This window comes from Nelusetta ayraudi, unplaced genomic scaffold (genome assembly GCF_046127955.1).
Source record: "Nelusetta ayraudi isolate G7.1 ecotype Tasmania unplaced genomic scaffold, CSIRO-AGI_Nayr_v1 ptg000027l, whole genome shotgun sequence".
NCBI classification, from domain to species: domain Eukaryota; kingdom Metazoa; phylum Chordata; class Actinopteri; order Tetraodontiformes; family Monacanthidae; genus Nelusetta; species Nelusetta ayraudi.
The window spans coordinates 2,223,309-2,235,765 of NW_027466077.1; the positions used below are offsets into that span (position 1 = coordinate 2,223,309).

Consider the following 12,457-nt stretch of genomic DNA (forward strand, 5'->3'; position numbering starts at 1 on the left):
GTGACCCCTTTCAACTTTACCTCCCTGGAAATCCACTTTTAGCCTTTTCCTGCTTCAATCCTCGCATTTGAAGTTGATAAAAATGCACTTTAGTTTAGGGGGGGTGGGGGGGAGGGGTAAATAAATAAAAGGTATTTGTAGATCTGCCAGCTTTTGAAAACAATGCACAATGCATTAAAGAAGTCTCATTCTCTGGAAAAGTATTGTTTCCACTCACTTGATAAAATTTGAGTGCGCTTCTGTTTTAATCTTGACTTTCAGCTCACATTCCATCTTCAAATTCCACAAGTTCTCCTTATTTTCACGCCGCCGCCGTCCTCTCCCCCCCTTGTTGCAGTCCTCACAGGGTCCATTGTCCTCGCTGGTGTCCCACCCCTCCCCTTTTCACTCTAATCAAATAGCCTCCATGAGGAAATGCCAGCAAATTATAGCTTCTATTCATATCTGATGGCCTTTGAACTTTGTGTACAGCGCACCAAGTGGCCCGTCGGTGCCGGAGAGTTGGAACGGAGAGGAAGCGCTGTCAGATAGAAGTTCCATGGACGTGACCAAAGCTGCAGCACATTTCCTATTTGGGTTATCAGCTTTGGGCACGAGCGCACGCACACTCACACACACACACACGCACACGCACATTTTATGAACAAAACAAGCTGTGCTAAAAGAAGTATGCGGCTAATCTCTCACATGATCGCAACCTTTAAATCGGCAGCGTGCGGACGCGTTACAAACAACCGTGCCAGTGTAATAACACAGTAACGGCCGACCCGCTCTCGGTCACATGCGCAGGCGCCGTCTGACACACACACACGCTCAAAAACACTCCCGAGCGTTTAATCTGGCCCTCCGCAGTCGTACGGGAGCAGCATGCAACCTGCTAATTAGTGGCCAGAGGAGGCCTCTGTTTGTCTGCCTGCTTCCTGTGCCGCTCAGACACTGGCGTCTCTGTGCGCTATCTCTGCCGGCAACAGATAGGGAGGGAGGGTCGGCCCGGAGGGCGGGAAGCCAGCGAAGACTGAGCGCGTTGTGTTTGTCAGAGGGGAAGTTCTCGCATCCCAACGGCTCGGAGTTCTCTTCTCACACTCCTTGCACCCCCTCACCAAAACTCAAAACTCTCCCCTGGCGAGGCGGAGCTGGAGGACGAGCGCGGACCTCCTCGGACAGATCAGGTAGAAGAAGCCGCCGTGGCTCTGATTTAATCCGTGGGGCCGGGCTGCACGGGGGCCTGCAGCCGGGGGGCGGGGGGACTTCCTTCCTGCCGCTGACCTTTCCGGACACGGAGCGCTTTCCTGCTGTCGCTCAAATGGCTTTGATGCATTTTTGATGCCTTTGCTTTCCCATCTAACATGTCGCCTCTGCTCGCCTCACGCGTCTCTCTTTCGTTTGCATGTGTGAGAAAGTTTTCCCGCTTCCAACTCGCATCAACTCCCTGCAAAAACCCCTTTGCCGCTTGCAAGTTGGATTTCCTGCACCTGTGCGAGTGAGCGTTGCGTCTGTTCTTTTTGATCTACCTGCTGTCCCCCCCCACCCGGCCCCCCATCTTCTCCTCCCTCTTCTCGGCTCTCGTTACCCCCGTCACCTCTGTGCCTCATTCCTTCTCTTTTTTTCCTTCTCCTTGCACACATGCAGCTGGAATGGAAGCCAGAGATTTATTTAGATGCAGAGCTGATAAAAGAGGCAGGGGATAAATGAATGGTGTGGATAGTGATAAACTGGCCGAGTGAGAAATTAATTTCCATCACAGATCATGGTTGAGTCTGCTTATCCAGCCCCAGTTTTAAGGATGATTTCAGGCACATTTCTCAGCCATTTCCTGTTCTCTATTCATTTCCCCTCTCCGGTTTCCTTTTTTTTCTCTCTCTCTCTTCCCTAAAGACACTACAGAGGATTCTCTTTCTGAGCGATTGTTTTCCCTCCTCCTCAATCAGTGGCGTCGGTGCACTTGCTGCATTTTAGAAATCCCAAGTCTACGCGTTCACTCTCGCAGACATCTTGGCAATTACGCTTAATAAATGAGGCCGAGGTAATTGATACCCTTGATTACGCCGCTGTCTTACATTTGAAATAATAGGAAGCAGGACTGTTTACAAAGACTTCCCGTAGATGCTATTGTTGTGCTTGTTTATGTTTCTATTTAAACCACTTTAGCCTAATTTAAGCTCTTCCTGCTCGATGCACTTCTACGTTCTATTGTATTCTCTGTCTGTGTTAAAATACAGTGTTTGCCGTTGGTTGGAGCGCTAAAGAATCAGGCAAACAAAGTAATATTAGCCACGGCGTTTGAATGAAAGCCAGTCTTTGGATGAAATTGCAACTATATTTGTGCATTACTTATACGATTGTTTTGCACCCACACTGATGCTTTGGTCTGCAATGAACAAGGCAGTATGCATCACTTCCTGCAGGCACAATCTTGCCACTTTAATCAGGTTGTTTCAATTTTCTCTCACCTTTAAGAAATCAGAGGAAAATGCAGCGTAATCAGGCAGAATAAGTGAACGCAAACACTCTGTATGAGGCGGGCTTGATGAATCTACCACTTCAAGTTGCCCCTAACTCTCAGTGTGACTCTTCGATGATTTATTGCACCTTTATTTTGAGCCATCAAATGAGTTTCTAACTTGGAAGTGTTTTTTGTGTGACTTTACAAGAAGGTGAACTGCCAGCAGGTCTTAATGGCCCCTTCAGTCCTTTTTCCATCTGCTGCTGAGTGAAACCCACGGCTAACTGAGACGTCACGTCAAATCAACATCATCTGAGGCAGCGGCCACCTGCGGCTCCAGAGCCTGAAACACCGACGAGGCCTCCATTAACTCTTAATGGTGGTCTAATTGAGTGCTGATGGAGATGGAAGGACGGGAGAGGGAGTTGCTACAGTTTATAGGTCTTTTAATAAAGTGCAGCAATAGAGAGCGAGAGCAAGAGAGGGAGGAAGGAGGAAAAAAAGAATTGGCCTTAGTTGCAGAGGGTGTGAGCGGAATCATCATGGGGCTGATTGCTCTGCCAGCCAGGATGATTAATCCATTTTGAGTGTGCGCTGCCTTTGATTGATGGCTCGATGCAGTCTGGGTAATGTAGTAGCACGCAGCGAAGAGTAATGGCTGTGAAACAGAGGGAAGAGGGAGTGGAGAACAAGCATCGCCACACCCACAACTCATCAGCACGGTGTCTACCTTCTGCACGATCCCATTAGCAGCGTGCAAGGTGCAGGTTGTCAGGTTGGTTCCTCCAGGAATGAGGACGCATTGTAGGGGCAAAAGTATGTGAAGAAGATGGCAGTCACCAGGAGAGGCTTTGCTGCAACTGGAGGGAAATGTTTTGTCTCTTTGGGCTGAAATGACTCTCGCCCCTGTAACCTTTTCCACCACTTCACATCAATCAGTCTTGTTTTTCATTCTTCCCGGGTACACATCTGCCTTGGAGATAAGGGACCTTTTGGTTCTGGGCTCTCCGGACTCGACCTTTTCTTCAATTCTGCTTCAAGGTGCAATCGGAATTTGTCCCCAGAATACCCATGGAGAACACGGACACAGAAAGGTCCCGGAGAGATGCTTTCTTTACTTTGGATTAGTCATCTACAAATAAAGACCTTTGTTCCTTTGAGTCTGCAGAGCCCTGTTGTTCACACTCATTGATGTCATAGCTGATGTGTAGATCAGCATTCCACGTTTAATATCATTTAAAAAACGAAATACAGAGAACATAACTGCTGGATTGAGTGCTTTAGATAAAAAAAAAAAAATGTGTTTTGCATCTGTGTGAAATGTGTTGTCAGTGCCGGTGCCTCGCGTAGCTAAATGAGTTTTTCCACTTTTTTTTTATGCCGCTTGAAGGTTGTTTGCCAAGGAGTGTTTCTTTTTTTTCCTTTGCTGGTCTGTGACTGTGATAAAAGCAGGCAAAAGTTGGCAGACGAACTTGGGCCAGTGAGCCCTGCAGACACCTGCTGCTGAATCTGATCCCGCAGAGTTTGGAGAGATCAAATTGGCCGGCTGAGGTGGTGACTGCTGCGTTGAACTACACAGGACTCTTGTTATATACAAACACACTGGGGATAGAGGTGGACGTTGCTGATTTTAGGACAGACGCTCAGATGAAAGTCAGGCTTGCTGCTGCTGCTGCTGCTGCTGCTGCTGCTGCTGCTGCGGTCGCTGGCGGTGGAGATCATCTTCCCAGCAGGGAACATGGCAAACGCATCATTCACAGGCTGCTGGTTCTCTGCAGAAGCCGCCTCAGCATTTAACCTAATGGACGTGAAGCGCCCCGTATGGTGGTAGCCTGAAAAGGTCGGGCAAGTTTAAACAACCTGAGTGAGAGACCAGCAGCAGAGCAGCAGCTGTCAGTCACTGCAGGGTCTCAGCAACCGGGCACACCGGATGGACGGCTATCCAAAATCTTTTGGATTTATGTCACCATTTATGTCCCTCTGGTCTTTGAACCACCTGCTGGCTTTTGTTCACACATTTATTTCTGTCTCTGCTTTTCATCCAGACTCATTAATAGATACGGAGGGCAGGAGAAAGCTGTGTCTGTCCCGAAGCAAAACAGCGAGAACATTGTCCCAACTGGAATCTCTCAGTCCGCACTGTTTTTCACCCCCAGCCTGTTGTTGAACTATTGGAGGGTTTTTCCTGTCCCAGCTCTCAAGTTGTTTTCCCTCGACTTGGGCCATGCGCCGAGGCCCTGAAGCAATTTTATTCTTGACAGCGACCGGTCCTGTTGTCTCTTTCGAATCGTATTGAGGGGATTAGAAGCGTATCGAAATAACTTTGAATTGAAATTAAGAGTCTTTTTTACCTCATCAAACATAGATTTTAAAGCCAGCGTCCTCAAAGGACCCTTGAGACTCTCCAAGAAAGTCACCAGGACTGAAAAGCGTGAAGAAAAGATTTATTCCCCCCCCCCCTCTTCACTTTGAGTGTTTGCTTTGAACGTTGGCCTAAATCTTTCTCGATAACCCGTCTGCGTGAGAGCAGTCCGACTTCAGTCATAGCCCCAGGCTGAGATTACGGAGGCAATGTGTTTGGTTGTTCTTTATTTTTCCTTCTTGTTTGTCATGATGCACCTTCGCTCAAAGGTGAGGCAAGAGATGAACACGGTTCTCAAACAATCCAATATCTGTCTGGTCTTTCTCTCGTCTGTCTTTTATAATGACACCTGAATGCAGTGAACGTCTCTGCACCTCCATTTTCAAAACACAAGGAATTAACCTGTTGCATAATGTATGAGTCTCCTGGAAGAAAAACAGATAATGGGCCAGCATGGCTACATCGATAGAATTAACAGTGGGTTTGTGTTGAGCTCCACGAGTGCCGTTCCTGCCGGAGTCGATTGTGCACGACCTACGTTGATGGTAATGATGCTTGTTTTCATCTCTGTTTTTCCTTGCAGGACTCAAATAAATACTCTGCAGAGATCGTCACCTCTCCATCGCTGGATGTTTTCCTGCCAGAGGACGAGGACAACCCGTATGAGTCGGTGACCACCGCCGTGACTCGCAAACCCTGCTCCCTAGACATCAGCCACAGACTCAACGCCTGCACAGGAAATGGTAGGAAATAGTCAAATGTCCTTTTTAAAAATGTGTGAACAAATCAAAAAAAAAAGATTTTAGGCTTTTAATCAACAAACCTGGACTTGTATGCTGGAGGTCCGGAGGAGTTCAGGTGTGATGTGACTGATGGGATTTTGATTGCGTGATTGAGTGATTTCATCATGGAATGTAGACAATCTGCAGTGCAAAAAATCTGAGCGTTTGATTCCAAAGAATCATTTGGAACAGGAAGCTAAAATGTAGCATTTATTGCAGGATGCAATGAACATACGGCAAAATAGGCTGTTTTTCAGAGTCTGGTACTGAAAGCAAAGATGGTTAAAGAGTGCATTAAACCTCCCCCAACTGAATTGATGACCGCATCGGACCCGTCAGCCGAATCTGCTCCCTCATTAGTCGATCGACCCGCGGCACTTTTTACTTGATCACCCACGACAACAAACACCCACAGTGCTCTCCGCTCCCATAGTGATGCAACACACCGCAGGTTGTCACGGCAACTGCATCGCAGACTGGTGAGTCACCTGTATGTTGCCATGGGAACTACCTTGCTAGTGACACCCCACCAACAGAGGCAACCACAGGGCTCGGTGTGTTTTGTTTTGCATTGTTGTCACGGTTGGTGTGTTGTGGGTTGATTGGCTTCGGCACGGTGGCGGGCCAAACTCTTGCCATGCGTTGAGTGTGTGTGTCTGTGTGTGTTTTCTTGCATGCATATGTGAGAGAGGGGGAGCTCAAAGAGATTGGCTGATTAATGTCAAAAGTGCCTTTTTGTAGAAAATTGCTGGTATAATGTGAGTGAGCTGTGTGGGTGTCATGTTTGGTCTCAGCTCTCTGAGCGCTGTTACCTGACCCAGCCGGAGGCAAATATAAAGACGGAGTGAAGATGAAGGTGAAGAGTTTCTCAGCACTGCATGTGGGAGAGGAAGAAGAGCAGCAAAACGAAAAATGAAGAGCTTGATGTGTGTTCGGTTTACTTTTTGCGAAGGTGCTTAGAAATGTGTGGTTAGAGTTTAGGTCTTTTGCTGGTTGGGAAGGGATGGGAAAAGGTCGGACAAGGTTGTGAGGGGACGGGATGGCTGGCGGGTCGTCTCAGGCACACTCGTGAATGTGTGACACGGCGGGGGGCAATTACACCAGATTGCTTCTTTGAGTCTTTCCACGTGTGAGGCTAATTGGAGATGAGCCGCGAGCCGGTTTCTCAACATCAAGTCTTGGAAGAACATCAGACAGCGAAGAGCAAAGAGGGAGGGACGCTGTGCATATAAGGGAGGCATCACAAATAAATGATGGGAATATGATAGAAGCAGAGAATAAGTCAATTATTCCTCAGTAGTTGTAGATGATTTACGAAGAGAAACCACTCTCCTTTTCCTTATCAAAACACAAGAGAACCACTATGAATATAAATGAATACAAAGGGGATTCATTATCGTATTACGCCATGAATCTTACTGTGTTACTGTGTAAATAAGATGAACATAAGTTAAAAATTTGTCAAAATATTTCCAAACATGATACTTTTACACTAAAAGTCCAGTGCAGTTAAATTGCAGTTGATGCACCCACATACTTCCACCTCTGATTTATGTCTGTAACAACAGCGAAGAATTAGGAGACAGAGTGAGTCACTCTGGAAGTGTAATCCGTCTGGACTTTAATCACTTTAATGGCACAGTGATGCATGTATCCACCAAAACAAACTACCCCCACTCTTCATGAAGGCTGGCTACAGAGTGGTGAAATAAGCTACATAATACAGGTTATTGCTCGTATTCTTTTCAACGATGAACAGCGGTAGGAGGACTGTTGTGAACAACATGCAACCGTTTTTTTCAGAAGTACTCGAAATTATCCTCCCACAATGGAATGATTGTGACAAAAGTCAAAGGTGTCCAACGTCTTTCTTTCTGACTTCATCCATGCACATTTTATCCCACGCAACCAAGTTTTTACATAGTTTGAACCACGTGTGCCGTAGCCAAAACCTGTGCAGTCACTGTCAACGGACTGCAGCTACACACCTAAAAAATAACTTCCAGTTGTTTTGAAGCATTTAATCCTTGGATTGAGTCATATATATATATTTATATATATATATATCTCTTGGATCCTGAACCTTTTCCCAACCGCCAGGATGGAAGCACGTCAGATGATGTATTCATGACCGATCGCACAAAAATGCATCCCATCTCAGCAGCTGTCATTCCTGACACCAAACAAATGGGAATCTCCTCTTTATGATGTAAAGCACGCCGGGCACACACCGCTGCGCATAATCCTGCGACTCAGGGAGTCCTGTGGCAGTTATTGTTGTATTAACTTGGGATTAAACTCGCTATAATAGACAGCGTCCTCTCCGATGGAATTTCATTTCTTACAAATGAGAGGATTCATTTCTGCCGCGGCACTCGGCTGCAGATGTGTTTGCACGCGGCGCGCACATCATTTGTAATGCGTGCGGAATACATATGTGGATGGGCCATTGTCCCTCCACTTCATCCATTTCTTTTAAATGCACAAAGAAGTGGGAGGTGTAAGGGCCCCTGAAAAACCATGCAAGACCAGGAAGGAGAGCTGTGGCAAGGTGCAGCTGAAGAGATTAGCACGGATGCTGCCATACTGAAAAATAACCTAAAAAAATAGCATTAAATGCTTTTCTTGGCGGATAAAATGGCCCTTCTCTAGTTTACTTAAACACCACGATGCAGTGCAGCTCGCCACGGGGCGGTGACACATGGCTGAGGGCCCACTGTAATAAATCTCTTTGCTCTGCTCGAATGTGATAGATACGTTGCCAAAGCGCCCTCCACGTTTTTGCTTCCCCTTTCCAAACGCTTTACACTTGTCCTTACCTGATGATGACGTGAGATAAATCCAAAGGATTCGGGGAAACGTTCCATCTGGCGTGACGGGTTGTATATTCGCTTGCAAAGTCTGCCGTGTCGAGCAGGGAGAATGTCGCGCGAGACTGCTGGGACGATGACACAACAACCTGTCACATGTGGCAAGCCGATGTTGTCATATATGGAAACAACAAAGGCGAAATATTAGATAATACACATTTGAAGGGCCTAAAGGTCCTTACACACCGAGAGCGAATTTGCGAGGCAAATAATTTTGTTTTTCTTAAACCTTCTTGAAGTCAATGCAACCTTCCACATTGACAGCGAAATTTCCATGGGGCGATAAAGGCGAAACGACTGGACCTCTGACCAATCAGAAATGATGTTGACATGGCGATGACGTCACATCCAGACTTTTCGGATCAATCGGTAATTTGTTGTCTCCCTCTGCAAACGGGGAGCCAGTTGACGGAGCAGTCCGACGGACATTCTGAAGTACTGGTGAAAGTTAACTGGGTAAGATTTGGCCTCTTGGGTCGTCGAGTTGTACTCACCCATCTCCTCTCTCAAGAACAGTATTGGGTGTACCCAAAGACTTCTGTTCTTTTTCTTTTTCTTTTTGAATTCAGCCATCACCAGGACATCATCACTTGAGGATGTTGTCGACTCCGTTGAAACAGCGGAAAACTTTATTCACTTTAAGAATTTCACGAATTTTATACGCATATTTGCCTCGCGCTAGATGTGTCCAGGAAAAGTTTGCCGGCGAAATATCGGCGTTTTCGCGTTGTTTATTCGCGTCACGTCGCTTTGCCTATTGCCCGGTTTGTAAGGACCTTCAGACTCGATCAGTAGCTGCTGGTGGATGTTCTGCTTCAGCAACAGCACCAATGCACTGCAGGTGAGAGTACAGACAGACAGACAGGCAGGCAGGCAGGCTAGCAGGCGAGGTGTTGAGGAGGGACCCGCAGACGAGACTGCCTGTCACGTATGAGTCAGACAGTGGAATTGCCTTTGTCTTTCACAGCGTCTCCTCCCGAGATAAACACATGTTCCCCCCAACTGGTAAACAGCCATCCTGTGACGGACACAGCGGTGTGTGTGTGTTTGTGTTTTGTTTCGACCCGGGTTGTGCGCGTCCCCTGCAGTGCATTTCGCCTTGTGGGAACTTTTCTTTCCACACTATATAGGTCATATATGGGGGGGGGGGGTTTGGTGCAACATTTTTGCGCTCTCACTTCTTTCAAAACGTTTTGCAACCGGATTCCTTTTTTGAAGGCAGATTAGTCACGTGACAGGAATGCCCATTCCAAGGCAGCAACCCGTAAAGAGTCCTACGCCAACTGCCACCCGCGGTTCCTCTCTGCTGCATAAAGCCATTGCTGTGTCGCTGCGTTTCGCCCCATTTATTCCACTTAGGCCCGGTTCGCCTAATGGCTGCGAGTCGTAACTCCAGGCCCTTCGGCATTTAAAGGTTCAGGGCCCATTGACTTGTTTAAGGAGGGGGGAGACAAAGTGACTTCCACTTGGAGAAATCAGTGTTTGGTGCCTGGTTTTCGCATTTTCACTCACTTTTGTGCAGTTGATGGTAAACCCACTTTTTATTTCTTCATACTTATGTTATAACATATTTATAACTGTAATTTTAAAGTATAGGTTTTTAATTCTAGTTGTTACAATTAGGGCTACAACTAATGGTTATTTTTGTTGTCGACTAATCTATCGATTATTTTATTATCTTCTTTATTTTCACACCCTATTTTGGACTTGTGTTTAACCTGACTTGCTTAAATCTTCAGACGTGTTATACTGTATTACTCTGACAGCGTACGTTCGTTTTATCTGTAACGGCCAGAGTGTGATTTTATCATTCAGCAATTTACTAATAACAATAACAATGCGTCGATGTAATCGATCACGTCGACTAATCGTTGCAGCCCTAGTTACAATAAACAAGAACAAGGTTGGTGGCATTAGACCCACAGACACACACACACACACACACACACACACACACACACACACACACACACACACACACACACACACACACACACACACACACACAAATTGCAGATATGAAATGCCACTTGTCAGAGCTGCATAGAAGCAGAACTGACAGCCTGAAAGAAAAGCGACTGTGAGGCTGACAGTTTTTGTCTTGTTAGTGCAGGAGGGTGAGGGCAGCTGATTTGACTGCTGGCTCTCACCAGGCCTTCATGCTCCTGTTGCCGGCCGGCCGCTGATGAGCGGCACAGCTGGACATGAAAGTGCTCGGGGAAAAAAAATGTAGTGGTGTAACTCCAAGCAGCACCATGTCGTCTTTCTTTTTCTTGATGTTGCCATGTCAGAGACTTTGCAAATCTTGTGAAGAGCTCTCGTGTTTTACAGTTTCCCCAGATTCCATACTGACAGTTGGATGAAACAGTGAACTGACCGTCAGCTCTATTTGTTGGCAAGCAGCTCCTTGAGGCAAACATAATGCCTGTCTGTGAGGGGCTCATGCCTTAAAGCAGCTCTAGGTAACTTGAGCTTGCTACGAGTTTGCTACGACACTTCGAAACGTCGTAGCAAACGTTCAACACTTTTATTACTTCGTCTTTCATCGAGGTTACTTATTGGGTTCCATTCCGTCATTTTACAATCTTATGTATTTGTAATAGTAGTATGTAAGACTGCCTCTAAATAAACGTGTGACGTTGCCGTAAAGTGGTTCGTCCGGCGTGTCGGGTCGCGCTTGAAAGTTACGCAGCGCACAGCCCCCCCCTCCCCCCCCCTCGCTGCCGAGGCGGCACCATTGATCCTATTAATCGTTTATCTACCGCTTTACTGAGTTTGGAATCATAATTTTATGGTCGAAAAATTACCTAGAGCTGCTTTAATGTCTCTTGCGATGAGGTTTGGATGCATATAACTGCACGACACCATGAAGTGCCTGGCCTGCTTATGGCTAAGTTAAAACCATAGATTCTTATGCTGAGCAGTAGATATTGTTGACAATGCTACATTGGTTGGCCCCTTTCCAATTATTGATAAGGTCCAACCCAATAATAATAATAAAAAAAAAGGTATCTGTAAATTGCAAAAAATGGGCTTGAATTCAACATTAAGTTTGATTAACTAATATGCTCTGGTTTTCTGAACCAGCGTCTCTGCATGTCACAGACACGTATTCCCTCTCTTCACCTTTTGGCGTGCAGTTGTTTGCCATGAGCACATCTGAAGGGAACACACACATACACACATTCATCATCAAAGCCTCAGTGCTGACAGGCCTTTTTACTCAATAAGACAAAACCTCTATCTCTATATATATCCCAATGCTGCCTCCTCACTTTCATCCTCTCCCCTTTATTTTCCCTCTTTTTCCAGATAGTATTATATCTATTTGTGCCCCAGATTAAAATATAAGATTCAAGGAAAATAATTGTGTTTATTTTTGCAACATGCATTTTCCCTTCAAAACTACAAACTGTCATTTTACAGGGAAAGGAACATTTTTTTCATTCAAATGTGGTAACTCGACTTGACTCATTGCAAAAGCAGTTATATATTTTTCATCTCTAAAAAGTTGTAACAACATTCATCTGAAGTATAAGTTGTAGCTTTGTTGTAACAGGATTCAGCGGGAGATTGCATCCACTCCGATAAATATGTGTCGTTCACTCTGCTTTTAATAGCAAAACCAGGCAGCGAGTGTTCACAATGGGGTGTTAAATCAATTCCTCTTTGCCAAAACCAATGAATAGTCCGTTCTGTTCAGTACCATTTAGTAAATCAGTTGTCTCGCACCTTTCATACCCCTATTGTTGCATCTAGAGAAGCTCCAGGAATAAATCCGTGTGAAGGACCTATTGGCAAATGTACATCCAGTCATAGTCATCTTACAGGAAACCGCCTTGATATTATTTGCCATTAATCAAAACCTTACAAGCAGCCCCACTATTTTGTTGTAATTCTTTATTTTATTTTATTTTTTTCTAAAGCCGGAGGAAGTATTGTGGGAGCTGTGAAAATTCACACATTCCAAGTTGAACCAACAGTGAGCAGCGCCTTTTCT

General features: G+C 45.8%; 1 protein-coding gene and 1 long non-coding RNA gene across 2 annotated transcripts in view; one reads left to right on the top strand and one right to left on the bottom strand.

Annotated features, from left to right (window-relative positions):
* Positions 1–12,457, top strand: part of anks1b (ankyrin repeat and sterile alpha motif domain containing 1B) — a 149,699-nt gene that overhangs the window by 72,456 nt on the left and 64,786 nt on the right. Inside the window, exon 11 of the mRNA XM_076030124.1 lies at positions 5,389–5,548. Within this exon, the coding sequence (XP_075886239.1) occupies positions 5,389–5,548 (160 nt within the window). The remainder of the gene's footprint in view (positions 1–5,388; positions 5,549–12,457) is intronic.
* On the bottom strand, positions 5,004–5,662 carry LOC142890841 (uncharacterized). The gene is made up of 2 exons (XR_012927135.1): positions 5,629–5,662; positions 5,004–5,534 (listed from the first exon to the last, which is right to left on the bottom strand). It is a non-coding gene; the product is annotated as an uncharacterized LOC142890841 (long non-coding RNA).